Source organism: Lissotriton vulgaris, chromosome 5 (assembly GCF_964263255.1).
Source record: "Lissotriton vulgaris chromosome 5, aLisVul1.2, whole genome shotgun sequence".
NCBI classification, from domain to species: domain Eukaryota; kingdom Metazoa; phylum Chordata; class Amphibia; order Caudata; family Salamandridae; genus Lissotriton; species Lissotriton vulgaris.
Genome location: NC_141693.1, coordinates 313,777,966 through 313,801,563, shown reverse-complemented (window position 1 = coordinate 313,801,563; position 23,598 = coordinate 313,777,966). Strand labels below are relative to the sequence as shown.

General features: G+C 44.9%; 1 protein-coding gene across 1 annotated transcript in view; it reads right to left on the bottom strand.

Moving 5' to 3' along the window:
• PLCH2 (phospholipase C eta 2) overlaps nt 1-23,598 on the bottom strand; it is a 548,160-nt gene that overhangs the window by 368,938 nt on the left and 155,624 nt on the right. The window contains exon 4 of the mRNA XM_086921546.1: nt 14,760-14,930. Coding sequence (XP_086777672.1) covers nt 14,760-14,930 — 171 coding nt within the window. The remainder of the gene's footprint in view (nt 1-14,759; nt 14,931-23,598) is intronic.

Below are 23,598 nucleotides of genomic sequence, written 5' to 3'. Positions count from 1 at the left end.
TCTGCGTCTCTCTCTCTCTCTCTCTCTCTCTCTCACTCTCTTCCCTTTGTGTCTCTCTTTGTCTATATTCCCTGATGGGCCGCTCTGCCTTCCGCTGTTTCTTTCTCTGTCCCTTTCAGTATTGCCACTGGTAACTCCATCTTTGTCTTGTTTTCTTCATGCTCTCTCACTCTCTTCTCTCTCTCTCTTACTTCCTACTCCCTTCTCTCTATGTTGCTCTCTCTGGCAGTCTCTGTCTTTCTCAATGCTGATCCTTCTGCTTCTGGGTCTTACTATCACTATTTCAGGCTACTGTGGTGTTTCTTCATATCCAGTTTTGGCTGGCATGACTCCCGGGTGGGGGGTCGCATAGAGGTTCGTACAGGGGGTAATTTAATTAAAAAAGAAGTAGAATAAACCTACCTTCCTGGTTCCCGCGCCATCACAGCTCCTGGCCGGGTCCAGTGGAACCGGAAGCAGGCAGCCTCCCTCCCCTTCCCTAAGCCAATCACAACACTGCAACAGCAGCATTTCAGGTAGCTCTTCCTAGGGGTGGGACTAGCCTGGAGGTACAACGCATCCTTGCATTGCTAATTCCTCACTAGTCCTGGTGCCAAATGGGCCTCAGGGCAGGGATTAGAATCTCCCAGGTCTGGGAGAAGCCAGGTTTGCTTATCAAGTGTGCTAATTTGAGCTCCCTGCCGCAGTCTGATGATTTACAAGTCATCTTGCTTGAGGATGTGTAAACACCTCCTGCCAGAGCAGTTATTGTTTCTAACCTCTGGGAGCAGGGTTCTCACCTCCTAGGGGTGTCAGAAATGCCTCTGCTGTGCCAGACTTGACCGGATTAGTCAGCCAGCACACTAGAAGACTAGTAGGTTTCAGAAAGTGCCTCTAAGGTAGCGTCTAGGTGCCTGTATTAATAATTCCAATACTGGAAGCACTGTGGATTTATTATTAGGAGGCGTTTGATACCAAACACCATAGATTTCAGTGAAGCCATTACACAGATGGGAAACTTGTTTTGACCAGTGCCTAGTACTAACCTTAAGATGACTACCCTGCCCACTTGTAATATCCAACATTGAACATAAACATTACAGGGGCATATCTGCTGATGCCATTGCACCATGTCACACCGGCTGCAATGGCAATCTGTGTGGAATTTGGGTGTGGGTCCCTTAGGGTGGCATAAGATATTCTGCAGCCCTTAGGGACCCTCTTTAGTACTCATGGCCTAGGTACCTGAGGCACCCTGTACTAGGGACCCTCTTAGCCAACAGTGAAACAATCAGACATCCCTTTCTTTTAAGGAAGGAGCACTGGAACTGAGGCCTGATTAGCCCGAGTGATGTGGAGGTGTCCACGACTGATGTGGTGGTGTTCCCGACTGATGTGGTGGTGTCCCCGAGTGATGTGGTGGTGTCCCCGAGCAATGCGGTGGTGTCCCCGAGTAATATGGTGGTATCCCCTAGTGATGCGGTGGTGTCCCCGAGTGATGTGGTGGTGTCCCCGAGTGATGTGGTGGTGCCCCTGAGTGATGTGGTGGTGCCCCTGAGTGATGTGGTGGTGCCCCTGAGTGATGTGGTGGTACCCCCGAATGGTGCCCCTGAGTGATGTCGTGGTGGCCCTGAGTGATGTGGTGGTGTCCCCGAGTGAAGTGGTGGTGTCCCCGAGTGATGTGGTGGTGTCCCCGAGTGATGTGGAGGTGTCCCCGACTGATGTGATGGTGTTCTTGAGTGATGTGGTGGTGTCCCCGACTGATGTGGTGGTGTCCCCGAGTGATGTGGTGGTGTCCCCGAGTGATGTGATGGTGCCCCTGAATGGTGCCCCTGAGTGATGTGGTGGTGCCCCTGAGTGATGTGGTGGTGCCCCTGAGTGATGAGTGGTGGTGTCCCTGAGTAATGAGTGGTGGTGTCACCGAGTGATGTGGTGGTGTCCCTGAGTGATGTGATGGTGTCCCTGAGTGATGTGGTGGTGTACCCGAGTGATGTGGTGGTGTCCCTGAGTGATGTGGTGATGTCCCCGAGTGATGTTGTGGTGTTCCCGAGTGATGTGGTGGTGCCCCGGAGTGGTGACCCTGAGTGATGTGGTGGTGTCCCCGAGTGATTAGTGGTGGAGTCTCCGAGTGATGTGGTGGCGCCCTTGAGCGATGTGGGGGTGTTCCCGAGTGATGTGGTGGTGTCCCCGAGTGATGTGGTGCTGACCCCGAATGATGTGTAAAGTAAAAAAATGTATGAATGTACAAGATGCATGGTTGTAAACGGGTGTAGATGGTGACGGGCAGCACAAAAGAGTTTGGCTGCTTAATTTGATAACATGTGGGAGGCCTCATGCATGTTTATCACTTAAATAAATAAGGAAATATAAAATGTTACGACTCCATTCCTTCTCAAAACACTAAATATGTATAAAATGTTACGACTCCATTCCTTCTAAAAACACTAAATAAATATTGAGAACTAGCAATAAGATGGAAAGAGAATAAAGACGGATAAATGCCGACGGAAATGTTTTAAAAAAAATACCCTAAACCTGTGAGCCCTAATTACAAACTCGCTAGTCCCTCCTTCGTTTTCATATACTTACTTATCCCTGTATTTTTTCCGTAAGACTAGGTTATGTCGTTTGAAACTCATAGTCCTTCCTTTGTTTTGGTATTTTTCCCATACAACGAGTATAGAGCCTCTTGCTCAATCGGGTTCGGGAAATGCCAGTCACCGCAGGGCTTCCCAAATCAGATAGAGATTCCGACGGGGGCCTCTCCGGAATGCGGCTTACGTGGGAAAACAAAACCTGCTGTGAGCGCTCAACATAGAGCGCAACTCAGAATGCACCGCAAGGGACCTCGCTAACCGCCGTGCCCAGGTAACCACTAAAGCAGTCGGTCATTTTACACCCCCACCCCCTTGCGAATGGTATGCGCGCGCTACCTGCGCACCGACGGTGTTTGAATAACTAAGCAGGACCTTCGTGTGGTCCGTTGATAGAAGTGACGTCGCCGGTCATTCCTGTTGACCAAGCATGCTCCTCTGTCCCATATCGCCCCATGTTGTGTGAAATCTGTGTTTTCCATTTACAGGGCGTACAATACAGCTTATGTTTATTGAATAAATGATTACGCACCGCACCTTCCGGCGCACGCTGATTCGTTCCGTTTAAGCCAGTACCCAGAAACCTGGAGGACCACTCATATGGCATTGTTCAAGTTTGTGGTGGGCGCAACGTTTACACAGTGTGTGTGCAGACAAAATTAGTGTGTGTGTGCGCGGCGGGGGGAGCAGTGTGTGTGTGTCTCTGGTGTGCGTGCGTGCATGTGCACTCGTGTGTGTGTGTCTCTGTGTGTGCGCATGTGTGTGCGAAAGCAGGGGGAGGTGTGACTGTGTGTGTTGGAGCTTCCCAGGAGACAAGAGATGTGCACACGCGCGCGCGGCCCGCTCCTATCCGATTCTTGAAGATGCGAGTGGCCATCTCTTGTCTCCTGGGAAGCTGAGCCGGTGACTATAGGTCTCTGGCGAGACCGTGCTTTCGCGCGGTTATCGCCACGAGACCTAAAATGTGGGTAAACGGTGGAGGGGACAACTGCAACAAAACCCTAGTTTCCTACAACAGGCAAATGTGAAATTACGAAATTGTGCGAGATTACTAAAGGGCATATTACCAAGCAATAGCGATAATTATCGCTATTGCTTGGTTAGAGACAAAAATGTACCGCTGTGCTGCGGCGATTTTTATCGCAGATAAACCTTGGCATTACCATGGTTTATCGCAAATGCAATAAAAATCGGCCGCAATGCATGAATATCGCTGAAAAGTCAGCGATATTCATGCTTTACCGGGCTAATGCTCTTAGCCATGTTATCCACCTCCCATTGGATAACATAGCTAAGAACTGCTCAGGGCAGGTGTTAGCTTTTGGAGATATTCGCGCTTAGCGCAAATATCTCCAAGAGTTGGTAATAGGAGATAGCGATGATAGCGACTGTTTCCAGTCGCTAACATCTTGGCACGCCCACTTTGCATGTCATTAGTGATAAATATCACTGACATGCAAAGTGGGGCCCAAGATGGTCGCTATCTCCTACTAGCTGTCGCTAACTGGTGTTAGCGACAGCTAGGTAATAGGGAGATAATTTTATCTCCGCTTTCTTTGCTTTTAAAGCCAAAAAAGCGGAGATAAACCCCCTTGATAATATGCCCCTTAGTCCTTATGGACATCTCTGCCACTCCTTACTTAAGACTTGCTCAAGTCCTCTGGACAAAGCAGTTACCAAATTCAATGGTCACAGAAAAAAGTAATTGAAAAGAAAATTGCACTTATATGTCAGGGAAAGGAACTATGTACCACTTTGCACTTGGCATTGACACTTGACAGTGCTAAAAGAACCAGGAGATATACATAATCATAGACAGCAAATTAACTTCCAAGCCATCGGAGTTTGCAATTTCCCTCTCTGTTAACACGGTGTGCTGCTTTTTCTCCTTTCCTCTGTTTGTTGTTACTGGATGGTACTTATATGTCTGCCCTAGGCCTTGTCTAACATCTATGAAGGAATTTGTCTTTTTCCTTCCTCTGCTAGGCAGGCTATTGCATTCACCAGACTGTGGAACAATGCTTTTGTAAGATGGAAACACAGAATGTGACAACAATGCCCACTCCTTGCCAATTACCCTCCACATATTCTCAGGTTTTACCCATGTACATCCAGTAACATTTCTTTGTGTACCTGAGGAGAATAATGTACCTTTCATTCCAATCAGCAGTGAGGGTGAGATGTGCCCTCATTTAATTGTACTTCTATTTGTCACTGGAGGTAGCAGAGAAAACTGCACTTTATCGAGAATCAAAAAATTGTATTTGCTTCTTATACTTTGCAAAACACTAAACAGTTACTGGGCATCTTTGTCTTTGAGAATCTACTCTCATTCCTCCCCCCAATCTTTAATTTTCTTCAGTTTCAAATTCGGATGGGCGACGTTATAAGCAAAATAGGGTAACTTGCCTTTCACAAAGGTGTGCAGTTTTCCGACTATGGCCAATTCTGCACCAAGGTAAAGTGTAGCTTAGGGTTTGCTATCATGCGAATAATTGGTAACTCTCCAGCTGCTCTTAGGTAGCTCACAGACCTGTATCCAAGGCAAGCCCAGTACCTAATTTAGAGGTTCTGAAGTTGAACAACACCACTCCTGAACATTACTGTAACAAGCAACACTGAACTCAAAACGACCAGAATGGCAACTGGCAAAACCAATGGAGAGCGCATGTATACATATACCCAGTCCAGAGTCTGCAACACCACCAATCCCAATGTGGAATGCAGGCTGTTCAAATTCATTTACAGTCAGTGTGTGAAAATTGTGCCTATAAAACAGGAACGCCAGTCATAGACAGAGTGGAGAGGCTTGAGTAAGGGACTGTGATACTAGAAGTAGATTGAGCCTGGAATCAGACAAGAAAATCAATGGTCAAAACAGGAGTGAAAACGGGCATGATGAGCTTGCAGTGTGCACACATGTGTGTGTGTGGTAACACTCTCTGGTGGCAATACCTTGCATCTACTTGCACTCTTGTTATACAGCAGTGACCCAATGGTGGTCATGCCTGGCATAATGGTGTCCCTGACATAAGGAGTATTCATCTTGACATATTAGGAACATCCTTGGCCTAATCGTGGCCATGTCTGATGTAAGGAGCATGTGGCATAACAGTGGATGTTCTTCCAACATTGGGCATCCTGTGGTTAGTATAGCCACCCAAGGCATAGTGGAACTCATTCCTGACATACTGGCAGACATCCTTGACACATGGTGGATTTCTTGGTCCGAACATAGCTACCCCTGTCATAATGATAGTGACTCCGGGCACAATGATGGCATATTATTGACACATTGTGGGCACCCTTTGTGTTATAGTGCCCAGTCCTGATAAAGCAGTGGCGCTATCATAATGGTGGACATTTTTGGCATATTGCATGCCGCTGTGGCATACTTAGGACCCATCTATGGCAAGTGATAGTAACACGTAAGAATGTGAAGCTGAACATATCTATGTGAAGCAGGTTTACAGTAAACCAATACTTGGTGTGAAATAACACACTGGCCTTTGGGTACCACATGTATATATTTGACAAACTGAAAACATAGCTGGAGTTGAATGTGGAGCTTTTTTTAATCAAGTAAACTTGTATTTGATAGCTAGATGTGTTTATTTTCAGAAACTCATAAACTGATGTTTGGAGACATGATGCATGCATTTGCACAACATATTTAAATCGGATATTTCCGTGACAATTTATGCTCAGATGGTAGCCTCCAGGCCTCGTTGCTATGACTGTGCTGTCATCATTGTTATGCAGAAATTTCACATCACTAAAGCATTTGAATGAAATTACTTTGGAGAACCCTACTTGATGCGCTGGGTTGCTGGGGTGTCATTACGTCTCACTTGGGTGCTATTTTGAATGTGCTCATATTTATTAGGAGCTCTTGTTGATTTCCGTTGATCAAAAGCAGCTCATTATAGAAAAGGTTGGAGAAACCTGGCTTTCTGTCACCCAGGAACTGATTATCTGAATCCCACACGCTGCAGGGAATCAAGACATTAAGTATAAAAACGGTGGTGGATAGAATGCCTGAATTAACCTCAGCCACTGGTAATCACTCGGGCCGCATCCCAGTCCAATATTATTTTGCACACCATGCCTCCTCAGTTTGGACCCAGCCATATGCAAATCAGTCTTGACCCTGCTCAAATAGGAACATTCCCGCCCAAACTACTAAGCCAGGTCCTCAATGAACTGAAACAAAAGCAACCAAGAACTGGGTTTGCCATAGTTATCAGCTCACCAGTTAGGTACAGCTTGGTTCCAGTTACACGGTGTGCATGGGGCCCATGTCTGGGCATACTGGTCCCACTTAGGGAGACACTAGAAGTTTACAAAACAGTGATGCATGGAATGCTTGAATAGATCATTGGGTATGGCCAGACGTGAGTCCTGCACACACCGTGTCACTGGAACCAAGCTGTACCCGGCTGATGAGCCCATAACTAGGGCGAAACCGGCCCGGTGTTTCTTGTGTTCCAGATCAGGGAGGACCTTCCTAGACAGTTCGGGCTGGTCTGAGATGACATGGTGTGCAACATAACGATGGATTGGAAAGCCGTTCAGAGTAATTACTAGGGGTGGGCGGAATTTACGCAAATCTCCACGAAACGGTAAAAAATCTCTGTGAACACGCAGAAATTCTGCGAACACACGAAATTGCTTGTTCGCGGTGCTTTTTTACTGTTCGCAAACGCTGTTTGAGTGCTCGGGGGGAATATCTCGCGAACACGCATTTGAGAACGCGAACAAGCAAAAAATTTCGTGAAGTCGCGGAACGCAGAATTTTGGGCAATTTCGCGTTCTCCGCGGAACGCGAAATTATCCAAATTCTGCAAGCAGAACGGAATTTACCACCCAGGCCTAGTAATTACCAGTGACTGACATTAATTGAAGTATTCCATCCATCACTGTTTTGTATACTTTAGGGAATCAAGACATGGCTGCCCCGTGGGGCCATTGTAACGCTGCCGCTGCACAACTGCCCTTTAGCAGAGAGCACCAGTGTTAAACAGCTTCCTCTCGTACTCGACAGTCGACATGCGCTATCTGTATTCTGTTTATTTACTCGTGACTCTCACAATGTCATCAACCTAGTGGGTCTATTTCTCTTTGTTCTGCTATTAATCGGAAAAAATAGGACCGACTGAAAGTCAACAAACAAAAATGATGTTTCTTATTTTTCTTTTGAAGAACATAATACCCCTACCCCCGCCACTTTTTATATCAGAAGGGGAAAATATTTGCTCCTCAGTCAAAGACTATGCATAAACAATCCATCAAACCCTGAAAAAGTTTCCTAGTAGGCTTTAGCTCGCGGGATAATGGAATTAGAAGGGGAATAAATGCCTGGTTTATTAGAAGGGCCTTTTTGGTGTGACAAATTAGAGATAGTTTGTTAATGGTACTTGAAAAACTTTGCTATGAGACTCGTTGAGAGTATTGACATAAATATAGCACTATTCCCCCGTAATTCCTTTCACGATATACACCAGAAAAAACCTGGCGGAACTGGCGGGGGTAGAGGGATAACCCTAACTTTATGACTTTGCACACCTTGAATCAAGGAAGACATGTGGTATTATTGTGACAGTGTGGTATCACTATTTCCCCAGGTAGTTTCCTGTCCACTTCTAGTGCACCACCCAGAATGAGTCAAGATGGGCTCCAGGGGATGCCTTATTGCTCTACCCTACGTTTTAATTCTGTAAATCATGAAAAGCGAGCTGGCTTTTCTGTCTGAATGCAGCCACTGTTAGACCATAGATTGCCAGGACTGTAGATAGGCTATGGCCTGTAATCCAGGCAGTGGCGGCTGCCAAGTTCGGCGAGTGGAGAGGCGGCAAATGGGTGGTGGGTGGGTGAGTGATTTTACAAAATGAAAACAATTATGTAAATAAAATTAAAATGTACTTACCGTGGTTGCTGCTGCGGCGTCCTCACTCCATCTTCTTTCCTCGTAACTCCAGGGCTCCAGCTAACTCTCTTAACCAATCCGGGTCCTGCTCTCACAGTGTCACAGCAGCACCAGGATTGGTGGGAGTGGCCTCTATCAGCGCTCACAAAACTACTGGGGGTGTTTTCTTTCTCTAAAACTGCTGTCTTAAGACAGTTGAGTTAGAGAGGTATAAAGTGCCCATGTGTGGCTGGCCGTTACAAGACGGCCGTTCAAAGAGACATGCACATTTTAATCAAAGAGCAAAAGGCAGTCCACCCTCCTCCCTGCTGCCATTCAGCAGCGGCCCAGCCCCGTACCGAAACTCCGTTTGGGACGGGGTGGCAAAAAATTAAAATGGTAATGAATTAATTTAATTACCATTTTATTTTCCATCACTGGGGGCATTTCAGTGGAGCGACGCTCCTCCACTATAACGGAGGAGGCGCCCCTGAATCCAGGTACTTCCTCTCCAGACATCTACACATGATTTGGTGTCCTGCTTGGACAAACATAGCTTCAGAACAGGGAAAGAAGTATTAAAAACTTAGAGGTAATTGAAACAAACAAATCTGTGAGCTGAAGTGAGTATTATGTGCCTGTCTTCATTTGTCATTTCACAGTGAGGGACCAAGGGCCAGATGTAGGAGCCCTAATATCGGTCGGTAACGGCCGAATTCGTCCGTTACCGACCGGTATTAGGGTTTTCAGATGTAGGGGGCCTATATTTTACTGATTCTGTAAATTTACCGAATCGGTAAATTTACCGAATCGGTAAAATACCGAATCGGTATATTTACCGATTCGGTAAATCCACATGTAGGTGGCACTCCTAAGAGTGCCACAGGCCCTTAAGAATCTGTATTTTACCACCCAATCCTATTGGGTGGTAAAATACCGAATTCAGGTGTGCATGCACATCTGTGCATGCACACCTGTGCAATGTGACACACAGACATGCCCTTAGGGCATGTCTGTGTGCCACATGGCACACAAGATCGGAATTGGGGTGCTAGAGGGTGTCAAAGTGACACCCCCTACACCCTTGCAGGATTCGGTATTTACCGATTCGGTAAATACCGAATCGGTATTGCCCATTGATTCCTATGGGCTTCATGGTCCCTAGGAATCAATGGGCAATACCGATTCGGTATTTAGTGAATCGGTAAATACCGAATCCTACCGATTCGGTAATTCTTAAATTCGAATTACCTACATTTCCCCCCTTCCTATTTACCGACTCTTAAATACCGAACCGGTATAATTCAGTATTTAAGAGTCGGTAAATAGGAATTACCTACATCTGGCCCCAAGTCTCTGCCATCCCCACCTCCATTTTAATGACTTTCAATTCTTCTTCTCCATTCTGACATTCACACACTATTCTTGACTTCCTTCCTTCATTCAAACACTAAGACCTACTTTATCCTCATTTCATCATATTTTCTTAGATTGAAACTCTCCACGGTAAACGGGGCTGTAAGATACCCTATCTCTTGAAAGTACATATGATCAGATGTGACATGGACGACAGCACTTGGGGCTATATGTAGGAAGCCAACGCTGAAATGTGCAGATATTCAGTGTTTGCATTCGCAATTTGGGCAGTGTGCTACATAGCAGAGAAAAACCCACTCGCAAAAAAGGAATCGCAAAATTTACAATTCCCTATTTTGCTAATACATTTAAGGAATCCCAAATTGCGATTCCTAAATGCAATGTAGGACGGACCCAAGTTGTGCGATTTTGGCTTAAGGAATCGCATATTACCACCAACTTCAGGTTGGTGCTAATTTGCGATTTTCTTGAAAAATGCACTTTTTTGCATTTTTCAAAGTTCCATTTGGTGCACATACATGCCCTTAGCGCATGTATGTGCACCACAAGTGCATACATGCTTATTTCAGGTGTGCAACAGGGTGTCCTATTGACACCCTTGCAACTTTGAAATTGTATTCTCAATTTGTGATTTTCTAATTGAGAATCGCATATTGAGAATATCTTCCCATTCATTCCTATGGGCCTTCTACCCCATAGGAATGAATGGGAAGGTATTCCTAATTTGCGAATCTCAATTTGCGATTCGCAAACAAGGAATATGTAGGATTTGCAAAATATTTTGCAAATCCTACCTACATTGAGTTTTGAGATTCTCTAATTGTGATTCCTTAAAAATCGCACTTTGAGCATCTCAAAAACTGTTTTAACTACATATGGCCCTTGATGGCTTAATTAACAAAAAATCAGAAATCTATTAGTCATAGGTTTCCTTCTGCAAGTTCTACATTTTGCATGATTTACAGAACCCCAAGGAATGTTTTAGAATTCCATGAAAGCCATGGATTTCCCGAAATGATTCAATTTCCTTAATTTCTCTTGGAAATGCAGTCTAGTGGCTACAATGCACACTTTGGAACTTAGAGATCAGGTTTTTAATCTTGGCATCTATGTTTAATTGAAAAAAATGTGGATGTGCAAAAAGTAACCCCCATGTACCTAAAAACTGAAAATTGTAATGTAGTTTTAAACATATTAAATGAAATGTAGTTTTACAGCTTAAAATGTACAAAATACCCTATTAATGCACACCATCTTGTTTCCCAAGCTCATAGTGAAGTGCAGGGATCAGCCACTCTCTTTCTAGGTTTGCGCTATATACATTTCGACAAATACGTAAGGTGAAGACAGAAAGTACTCCTAGTTTGGTGTCGAGGTAGTTGGCATTTGTAACTTTTTTCTTTTTCTCCATATTTAATGTATTTACATGTAGAGAACTCCCTGCCTCTGCACTTGCTGAAAGCATAGAGCACTTGAGGATTTTTCTCATGCTATTTGCACACTCCCTGGGGATTATAGAGTGTAGGTGTGTAAACTGGGTGGTCACACCTACATCACTCATAATGAGGCTCATCCAGGCGTGTCTAGTGGGTTTTATGAGTGGTTACTCAGTACTTATTTGTGGCCCTAGGGCTGTTTGAAAGAGATGTGTTTCAGTAATGTATAGCTCGATCATGCAGTTCAGTTTAGTGGGTGTGGGTGGAATTCTTGCTAACGTTTAGTTTCTGCCCTGGATGATTGGCTTTTCAATAGCCTCACCACTTCTTATGTGAGCATATTAACTGGCATTAATAGTACCGTCATGAAATCATGATATTCATCTACTGGCCTGTCTGGGATGTGTTGGTTGGTGTAAGGAGCTCTATGTAACCTGTTCTGATGATTGTTTAGCTTATGGTGCATCTGGTAGGACTTGTGCTATTTTACACATATTGTTAATCAGCTATGTGACAGATATGTGTAGTGCTTGATGTGTGCAATATGTTCTGATTAGTTGCACGTTTTATCCATTGTTATTTTCAATGGTGTGTGCTGTTTTTGAACATATTGATATGGAACTTATAGCATGGGTGTATTGTGTTGGATGTTTTCATGTGTGTTTTCATGGAAAGTGCTTTTGGAAGCATGCTGTACCCAGCTATTTGTTATAGCTGAGCTGTGGTGGATGTCCGTGTTTATGCAGTTTTTTATTCGTGTCCTGTAAGAGGTGGGTTGAAGGTAAGTGCTGTCGGGGATCATGTATAGTACTTAGGAAGGCTATCTGTGCTACGCCGGATGTACATGTACGTTAGCCCACCTGCAGGACAGCAAACATAATGAAGCAGTAATACACACAGGGAGAAGTGTGGCTCAACGGTTAGAGGTGGCAGATCCGGAGGCAGAGGTCGGCCCGGGACCAGGGTTCAAGTCCTGACGCGGCCGGGTGCAGGACCAATGTCAGCGGGCCCGATAAATCTTGCCTCGGTGCCACTCTAACCATGGGGTCCCACGCTGCAACTCTGGGCAATAGCTTGCTTATTCTCCACTCTGGCCCCATCACTGCCGGGGATGCCTGGCTGCACCTTGGGAATGCCCTGTAAATGGATCATCTCACAGGGAAAGCCAGGACGGCTTCCCCAGTGGTACAGCGCTGGGACGCTTCCGGGTAACCACGTGCTCTATAAATCCAACATTCATTCATTCATTCATTCAGGTTGAAAGAACACATAGCAGCCATTTTGCTTTTGATATAGCATTGAATAAGTCAAAGGTAAGGTTTGTGGCAATTTCAAGATGGGGAATGGGGAGGTGATGTATTATAGATAGTGGATTATGCATATTTGTACCTCTAAAAGAGTGCCCACACACGGAGTCCTATCAAATATTTGCCAGTCTGCTCTTCACTTTAAAAAAAAAAAAAATGTATTGCAGATTTACATAGCGCGAACTCGACCCGAAGGTATTGGAGCGCTATACACGAGCACCGGTTACGTTACACATTCAGGCACGGAGAGATTAACTGGTTTGCCCAGAATCACAGGATGTGGACGCGACCCCAAGGCTCGAACCCTGGCTTCCAGCACCAAAGTCGTCAATCTAGCCGACGGACTACATGAGTAACCCCAGGATCCCATGGAGCTGTGCCAGATGATCAGTGCTCGAAATTGCAAAAACGAAAGACTGATACGACACTCCCATATATGACCAGATTATAACAATCCCAGCAGGAGCTTCGGTCACCATCACTAACGGGCCATCATCTGACTCAGGGGGGGAAATAGGACAATTTGAAGCCATTGTTTTGCCTCTTTTAGAGCAATCAGGCAAAGAAGAGAACGTGATGATAATATACGCCCCTGATAAAAACGCGATGGCCAGCTGGCGTGATACAGACCGTGCCAAAATGACAAACGACAAAGCTGTTTACATATGGGTTCTATACAGTGTACTAATGAAGGCAAAATCTGCTGCACAATCACTTACCAGTAAGCACATAAAATGCCTAGGCAGTGAGAAAAACGGCATGCGAAAACTTAAACTTTGGTCAATTGGGAGATGAGAAGGAAAACAGAAAACTATTTTGTATGTGGGGGTTTAGTCGAAACCTAAAAAATAAAAACAGGACCTGAAAGCTCAAATAGGTTCTTTATCTCTCTCAAAACCATTCATCAACAACGTATTCAGTTTAATAAATATGTGAATTCCATGACCTTCAACCTATTGAATATCACATATCTCTCCCAGCATATAACCTTCAAAGCAGTTTGTGCTGTACATCAACCCTTCCATAGCCACCCAGCGTTGGCTACTTGTGGCGAACAAGTTTATGCTGGTGTTTATTTTTCACAAGGTCTTTTCCAGGTAAAGTCTTAAATTTAGACCTTTGGTAGCTCCCTATGTTTTTGCATTTTCTGCCAGCAGGTTTGATACACCATGTGTGTGATATGTATCTCAAAAGAAGTTGTTAAAAAACAAACAAATTATTTAAGATCTGTTGAACCAGTACAATCTCTAGTCGGTCGAAAATCACCTAATGTCCCATCACATTGGGAATATTGGAAATGTTGAGACGATTCTGTCCTCTACTTGAGCTGAACCGTGGAATGATCATTCAGTTTCCACTAACACTCATATGAAAATACCATACATTTACTATGACTTCAGTATTACGTATAAGTTAGTTCTTAGTGTAAATTTGTAAATGTTTGTTAAACATTCTGCTAGTTGAGCAATGTTCTTCAGTATATAATAAAAAATTAAATAAATCAAATCGTTATCTCACATTGTGGCAAACCATAACCTCACACTCTGATACTCTGCAATGCATCTCTCGACAAGCTTTATGTCAAACACAAATTTAGGGAGGTAGAAAGGTGTAAAAAATAGTTTATTTCATCTAAAGAGGTATGGCTAAATGTGATCCTGGTTCAACTAATATGGTATTAACATATGTTTGATAAGATCATGGGGCTTCACTTCTTCTTCAATTTTACTTTGACTTTCATCCAACCTTCATTGCACTTTCCATGTCCCAGTTTTACAGTTCTGTTTCGTTGCGGCTCAACACATTATCACACTTAAGAAGTGAACTGTGCCTTTTCCCTTCTCAATGACTGAGCAACCACTTATAACCTTTGTGCCTGTCCCATACTCTCACTTTCTCCTTGTTCCAACGTTATATCTCCTTTCTCTGCTATTCTCTCAATTTCAACGTTTAGAGCCCTTCACGGTCCCTAACCAATCATGTTCGATGCTCCGTAAGCTCTTTCCTAATAACAAATCACCAAGTAAGGACACGCAGGGGCTCTATGAGAAATCAAGATCGAGAAATAATCGTCGAGCCCCAGGCTGAAGAGCAAAGCATAAAGATCAGAGCAGATTGGCAGGATCAGAAGCCCCTTCTTCATGCTTGCAGTTAAAATTACCTTCTGCTCCACCTCCAGGAAGCGCTTCAGGTCATCGATGTCCAGATGATCCTTGTGGTTGCTGTAGGTGAGCATCAGTAGGTATAGATCTCGCCGCGTAGACATCATCTTGTAAAAGGCGCAGAACTCGTCGAAGCCAAGCGTTCCTTGGTTATCATCTGTGTCAGCTTCCTGCAGAGGGAAAAATAACAAGGTGTTTTAGAAACTTTTTGCAATCAATACTACTGACCAACAGAACAATTTTATTAATGTAATTGATGAATTCAGGGATCAAGACGATACTCCTTGGATCCTCTTGATCATCACATATCCGTGGCCCCCAAAAGGTTCTAACTGGCTTTATTAGAATCCTTGAAATGTGTGAACATCAAACTTATCCGATAAAAAAAGATCAGCTGCTTCATGGCGGTACATGACAATATTAACATGGTCCCAGCACATCATTACAACACACAGGCATGCATATACCTGTGTGATCCTCAACATATCTTCACAATACAGATCAAGTAAGACATTCATGTGATCCCCACCACATTTACACGGGTTCATGTATAAATTAATGTTATCCCTACACGCATATATATATATAGCCAGGTCCATATGCAACATAGGTGTATAAATTAGTCTCACTATGGACAAATCCATGCCAGGTTTTCATAATATCGCAGTGGATAAATTGACACAACATGGATCTAAATTGATCTTATTTACATTGTTCCAGATTACCATAAACATCTGGCCCTGATGGCCCTAATTTGGAAACCCCTGATCTTTATATTAACATTATGCTCTACCCAACAGTGATACACAATGACATTTATGTGTCACTTGGAAATCTATGCAATGTAGATCCATATAGGCACTAATGTGAGCACGTGTACATGCACATGTAATACTTTAACATCTACAGAATATGGCCTGGTAGATGCGTAGATGTTATCCTGTATATGCCTGTACAGTGCAGATCAATTCAGGCATTAAACTGACTCCCTTCACATCTACACATTGACGACCCATTTGCACATCACTGTCACCCACACAAAGCTATACAATGAAGGAATCTGAATGCTGGGTGATCTACTACATACCTATACAGGACAGGTCTTTTAGGATAATGGAACTCCTGTGTGAAAACCTATACAATGCAGCACTCAAACATATATTCTAGGCTTGTCGCTGTGATGTCACAGATGTTTGTGGAGCTCACACTAAATAAAGCATCTGGCGTGGATCCACTACCTATTTCACACAATTTGCTGGGACTGGGTGGTGGGCCCTAATTTGGTTTATGCTATTATGCCCCCACCTCTTATCTCTGCTTCTTGTCTTCCCATCATCTCTCAACCTCCTCTTCCCTTACCCTTGCATCTTCACCACCCCCTTCACCACTCTGCTCCACCTTCCAGCTATCACTGCATCTCCCACCTACACTTTCCATGTTTCATTTCTCCTATGGTCCTCTCCACTCTCTTTTCACTGTTCCCCTCCCTGGTAGAATCCCACTGCACCTATGCCCTATATGTCTTCTCCCTTCCTTCTATTTCTCCCCTCCACTTTTCTCCTCTTCCCCTACAATTCCAGTCTGCACCTTATCCACCACACCTGCACCTCGTCTGTCCCGGGTCCATCTTTCCTCTCCTCCTTCACCTCTCTGCTGCCACACTATCCCTTTAGTAATCACCTGTATCCCTCATCTTTGCTCGGTACCTTTGACCGCTGCACCTCTTCTCTTATCTGCACTTGTCCATTAAAGGGACTAAGTTGCGTAGAATTTAAAACAAAAGTTATTTTGACCGTCTTCTGCCTCACCAACTCCAACACTAGACTTTCAGACAGTTCCTTTGTTTGAGGATGCTTGCTTGGGGTCGTGCCCACTACGATATCATTCACTGGAAGGTTCCTTTAACCTTTATTGCTGACCTTCTCTCCTGATTATGCACCTCAGTCCTGTCCTTCAGCACAATTTGCTATTCCTTTTTTTGGGACATAAATATGGTTCTAACCTACAGCACCCTCTGGCATTCCTGTACTGAGAGCCTGACTCTGCAGCATGGGCGATGAGACCTAACCCTGCCTTGAAACACCCTGTGGTATTCATACACTGTGGATCTGCCGCAGATGTTCCAATGCACGTCAATCATGACTTGTGACCTGAACCTAACGTAATAAATTAGTAAATTAAGCTGAGAAGCGCAGTGGCACCATGTTTGATGCATGTCTGAGCCTCACACCTCTCAACCAACCTCTCCCACATAGGTGATTTTACACCAGACATCATACCAGCCACAAACTTCAAAAGACACCCAGTTCTGATGAAAATCGTAGTGTTCTCTGTCCATGTCAGGGCTATAAGGCATTATACAAATGTCCCAATACATTATAATACTGTGATGTACACCACCCTACTAATCTACACCAATAATGCCCTGCATAAAATTTGCTGTTACATCAACACCAGGACTGTACACATCTCCTCAACCAATACTTTACCGACCAAGTCAACTAACCTAGGCATTAATAACCTAATGAACTCCCCCCTCACTCTGACCTTCAAGGGTGCTGATTATCTGACTGTGTCAACCACCGGCGCCTTTCTCAACTCACAGGATACAGAAGTATTATGTCCTTGCTTATATCTTGATGCATCCTCATGTCCTACGATGTTATGCAATTTTTCTTTTCCTTTGTGTATGTAAAGTGCTCTGATACCCACGGGTCTAGCTAGCGCTATATAAAACGTTATCAATAAACTTTATGAATAAATCTCCCATGGCACTGGAACCATGAACTGCATTATCCTATACTGTTCCACTGCAGAGATTCACACACAGACTTATCAATTTAACTAAAATCTAAGCTGTGTTAACCTCTGGTATCCAATCAATAGGAAGAACAAACAGCTCTTCCAAGGTACCTCTTTCCTAAATCGCAGCATTAACCACCTGCCCTTTAAAAGAGGTACCCAAACCCCAGAGCCATGATGATCTACCCTACTTCTACTGTGTGAGATCTACTACGAATCCAATACCTGGAGCGACCAACAATAGCTCAAGTGCAACTCAAAACTACCAGCAGCACCCCGCTATCTCATCACGAGCAATACACAGAACTCGGCCAAAGCACCTCAAATCCGATCTGTAGTGCCATTTGGTATTGTAGTCTATGGTATACACACCCCTACAAATGCATCTTTGTGCAGACTTATAGAATCCCAGGCAATTTCACTACTGGCATTCAAACATGGCTAATACAAATATCCTGCACCTCTTTCAATGCCTCTCCAGCACAAGCCTCATCCAGTTCTGCAAGTGTGCCAAAGACCACTGGAAAAGCTAGGTCTCCAGTTGGTAGGCCTCCATGGTTCTTTTGGATATGAGGATGTGACATCAGAAATCTTATGCCTAATTTAAGTATGTGTGTGTGTGTGTGCATGTGTGTGTGCGTGCACGCGTTCGTGCGTGGTGCATGTGTGTGTGTCTGTTGGTTACCACTGGGTAGTAATGAAAATATTTTTTGCTTGCTTATATCTTCGGTGCACAAATCTTCACAAAACATTCTAAAAACCAAGTCCAATCACCTCAGCTCCTTCCTGGAAAGTTTCAGGGTGATCTGTCAAATATGGGCTGAGAAAAATGGGGGGCCCAAAACATATTTTCCCCATTCATTTCTCCATGGGTAAAATTAGACACAGCTACAGTCAAAATAGATTAAAGGAATTACACCAAATTTGCCAGCAGGCTATATCTTAGTCAAGAAATGGTGCTTTTTGTAACTCGTTTGGTGGTTTAGAGAAAAAAATAAAAATGCAGACTCCTGCCTGTTTTAATTCTTAGCCCTCCAGGTAAGACTAGGAGCCAGGGAACTGGAAGCAAGCATGAGCGAATTTTGCGAATTCGCGATCCGCGAATTTGCGAATTTGCGATCCGCAAAATTTGCGAATTTGTACGAATTTGCGGATTTTTGTTTTTTTGCGTATTCGCTGGGTTTTTTGCGTGTTCGCAGGGTTTTTTGCGTGTTTGCGGGGATTTTTGCGTCTTCGCGAGCCGCTTGCATAGCGAAGTTACCCATGCAGTCGTTTATGGGAGAGGGAGAGAGAGATAGATAGATAGATAGATAGATAGATAGATAGATAGATAGATAGATAGATAGATAGATAGATAGAGCGAGAAAGAGAGGGAAAGAGAGAGGGAGAGAGAGAACGAGAGAAAGAAAGAGAGGCCGGATCTCTGAAGGGCCAGATTCCTGAGTTGCCCCTACAGAACATACAGCTTTTTATTTTTAGCAAAATGCATATGAAAATTGTGCTGTAAAGGTCTCTTTTAGTTTAACCCCTCCTGACAACTCAAAATGGGTGTATTTGCCATCCTCTCCCTTCTTCCTGTTTTTTATATCTGTAAGTGCTTCCTGATGAAGTTTAATTCCTTGGACAGGTGCCTCGTTGCCTACTTGTAACTATTCTCTGACCCTGCTTCAAGGGTCAGAGCAGGGTCAGAGAATAGTTGTAAGTAGGCAACGAGGCACCAGGAAGCAATTAGCAGCAGGTGTCCAAGTTGAAGATAATTTGTTTGTAACCCTTTTGTAAAAGGTTACAAAGAAATTAGGTTCAACTTTTGCACCTGCTGCTGTAACCCTTGCTTGGCTGAAAATTCGTCCCCGCTGATTCGCGGATTTTACCGCGATTTTGCGAGATTCACGGATCGCGAAATCGCGGAAAATCCGCAAATTCGCCCGTGAAACGGATTTTACGCCCACCCTTAACTGGAAGTTTCTTTTTTATACAAGAGGAGGTGGGTGCCCCCGAGCATTTTTAATACCTATCCCCAGGGCAGAAATTTCCATTTTCGGGAGGGGGGTGGATGGTCTCACTCCCCAAGCCTCACAGGATCTCATCTCCTGGGCCAGAGTTCATTTTTGGGCCGACGTGAATGTCAGGCCAACCTCCCTTGCTATAGATTGGCTGCAGGGTCCCCATCCTGATGCAGTTTCCCGAGGACCAATTCCCCGGGATACTGCTGTGCCCTGCCCAGGAGATGGCATGAGGAGATAGAAATTGTTTCATCTGCACACACTCTCCTCGGCAAGGAATACAACCTTGATCACACCCAGGTGGCAGCAGAGGAACATGCCCACTTTTAAAACAATTTCCTGCTCCCTCTGGCACCCACAAAGGGTGCTGGCTGGGGAGCCAGCAGGGGCCTTGGGGGCACTAGGGCTCCTACATTGGCAACTAACATTTGAGTATGTTGTGGATCCATGGGTGGGCACTGGGGCACCCTCTTCAAAAACAAATTGAAGATAAAAACATTAATCATAAATTAATGGCAGGAACTGCTCATTTCATATTTACTGCTCGGTGTAAGGTGTGCCCCATAATGCCCTAGTGATTTTTCATGTATATTTATTTATTCCTTATGGCGCCGTTAGAAGGAGGAGCAGTGACTAATAAATGAGCAGCAATAATAAATAAGTGGCTCCTGTCTCTCATTTATTATTTATTTCCGTGTCCTGCTGCCCAGGGCCAGACTGGGAACCACAACCGGCCCTGGCAAAGTGCTCGGCCAGCCCCCCCTTCCCACTCGGGTGGGTTGGAGGTGCCGCCGAGCTCTTTGCCGGGGCCGGTTTGCGGTCGATTTTTTTACAGGGCTGATCTGCCCCCACCCGTGCGGCGCACCGAGGGAATGCCCGGTGCCCGCTATGGCCAGTCCGGCCCTGCTGCTGACCACCAGGGAAACCTTTTTTTTTTTAATGTTCATGGAGGAGTGAGCAGCCCCCTTCCCGAGCATTTATGACCTCAGGGACCCCATCCCAAGGGGCCTTTCTTTTTAAATTAGGGGATGGGGTGCAAAACCACCCCAAGCCTCCTCTAGCACTGGGAACACCTCCCTTAAGGGCCTATGTGTCTTTAATTAATGGGAGGGGGTGCACACCCCCCCTTCCCGGAGACTTTACTGCCCTCAGGTGGGTGCCTCAGTGCCCACTCGAGGCACAGATAAACCACTATGTTCAGTCGGGTAGGAGCAATTGTTTCTCCTTGCTCCTTCTGTATGGGATCAATTTGAGTTTCCCTGCCCAGAGGAGCACGGGCTGGGAAACAGAAGTCTGTTCCCACCGACAGGAGAATTTTTAAAGCTCCCGCCAGCTGAGAGCATTCTTCTGTTTCCCTGCTTGTTCCCTTGAGGGCAAGACACTGCTGTGTCCTTGTTGGGGGCTCCCTGGGACACAGTGTGTGAGCAGACCCGGGGTTAGGGTCCTTGGGACCTTTACAGGTTCAGTGAGGGGGACACAGCTCCTGTCCCATTTTGTAAAGCATTAGGCCCCTGGCGAAAGAGGTTGCTGGGCCAATTAAGGCTCATATAGGGGAGCTGTGTGCACCTTCCCTTAATACTGCTGTTTGGCCCCGGAAGATGGATCCCCAGGGACTATTGAAGCTCAGGGAGGGGAGTGCATGCCCTCCCTCCTTATTTACCTCTATGGCCCCATGGGATTAGGTACCGGACCTTCTCAAGGCTCGTGATGTGGGACAATGGGGAACAATGGGACCCCTCCACCAGCCTAAGGGGTCGGGGTATCCTTACCCTGTCCCCTTAAGACTTTTTTATGCTTTTCCTCAGACACAAGACAGAGTCCCGAGTCTGAAGATGGCAGCTGCCACATCCTTGTTGATGTGGTGGCAGCCAATCAGTTCTCAGCATGAGATCTTTCGGCTCCACTGATCCTCCCCTGTGTTATACATACAGAGCTTTTGAGCATTAAATTGCACAACAACTCCTGAACAGATTTAAACCAAATCACAAACCCTACTGTTTCTAAACCAAGATCTAGCTTTTTGACAAATTTAGTGAAAATCCGTTCAGTGGTTTCGGCTGCAGCTGTGTTTAAAATTCCTATGGAAAATTGAATAGGGAAAATGTGTTTTGCAATGGAAGAGTGTATGAGAGACAGCCAATGATGCCAGCATCTTAACAGATCTTCTTTGTAAAATCCCGAAAGATACTGGTCAGATTCAGTCACAATATCCCCAAGCTTTGTCAAAATGTTGCTCTGATAGTTACCAAGTTAAAGAATCCACACAACAACAAAAAAGCCTGTTCTGTCCTGAAGGAAAGCTTACAAATGTAAAGGAAAATCTGAGAAATGTATTTAGAACTGAGTTGCGAATGATAAATCCCGTTCTACTGTGTGATCTTGGACAAACCTCTCTGTGGAAGTTTTCTTATATCGAACAAAACCTCTGAGTCCTGACAAATAAGCGACTCTCCAACCTTTATGGGAATATAAACAAGCATTGAACATGCAATAGGTCTCGCCTTTGAGTAAGTTAAAGCCATTTGCTTTGCTAATGGTATTCTATAGCAAAGCAAATGGCTTTAACTTAATGAAAGGCGAGACCTATTGCATTTTTAATGCTTGTTCATACTGTTCTAAACGTTTGCCCTTTTCATTATGAAAGAAAACAGACATATCAAGTAGGACCCGAAGGAAGACTGATATTAGTACAGATTTAAACGTTTTGCTCAGCTTAGGGTGGGTGCACCAACGCCCAGAACCACAACAATGACTAGTTTTTTTTTTTTCAGAACATATTTTTTCCCCACTACATGCTAATAGTGCAGAATTTACATTGTGTCCAACTTCTTTAAAGGCTTCAAAACAATACATTACGCCATATGTCTACTCGTCTAGCTACATCTTGAAAACTCTTTAAAGGGCCCACCCAGTGCAGAGCAAAACCACAGTTCCCTTTACCCAGTCCTGCATGGCTAACAATCACTAAGCATTGGCAATCCCAATCTCTAGCACAGGCATTCTAGAATATTGGTTTGTTTGATGATGTCAGCTTGTGTTCCTAGATCTGTTGTGACATAATACACCAGATGGTCCATTTAAAGACAGACATATGCGAAATAAAATCACAAGCATCATTGCTCTAGAAATGCAACCTCTTATATATCTGATACAGACTAAACTACTGTTTTACTGAATTTTCAAGCTGGGTTACTCATTAAAACGAGCTCTTCTTGTAGAATAACATTATTTGAGACGTCGTTCTGTCGATCTGAAATGCAGTAGGATGCAATGTGGCATAATTGATGCGATGTGAACACCTGTACAGAGCTACACAACAAAGTGAGTAACATCTAGGCGCTTGCGAGCGGGAAAGTAAAGTCCAGTCTATTTTTATGTTTACACCACTTGCGATCCGCTGTTGGCAGGTGATCTGCCCAGGATAACACAGTTATGTCAAGGAGACAGGGAAGCTAGGATCATAACTCAGCTCTGGTCAGTTGTAAAGGGACCAATGTAGCCTCTAGCCTGTCCAGTATTGCCTCTCCATTGATGCGATGGGGCAGTCGTTGGCCAGCAGCATCTATTTGAGCCCGGTAGGCCTGGTGAGATGCTACCGGTAATTACAAGGTCTCTTCGAAACAGAAGGGGATCTTTACAGAAGCACCCATGGGGCCAGGCGGTCCTCTACCCTGCCCTGACACGTAGCCACGTGGTTGGTGGCGCTCTGCACGAGAAGGAAGAGAAGCAGAGCCTGCCTGGGTTCAGATTAAGCCTGCCCCTGGCTCACTCCCGAGAACACTGAACCCCAGGCTCCTCCCTCCACGGGGGTGGCGGATGGCTGGAGGGGCTCTAGTTACCGTCTGCAGAGGTGGCAGGGAGTGATGTGGAAGACGGACTATGTAAAGAGCGAAGCCTTTTCTTTCCAGCCTGGCAGGGGCCAACTCAGCCTGCATTAGGGAAAGTCTGCACCAAGTCACATCACGTCTCCGTCAGCCACACCACCGAACTCCTCTGGACCGACCATTGCTACATTCACTTCGCCTTCCAGAAA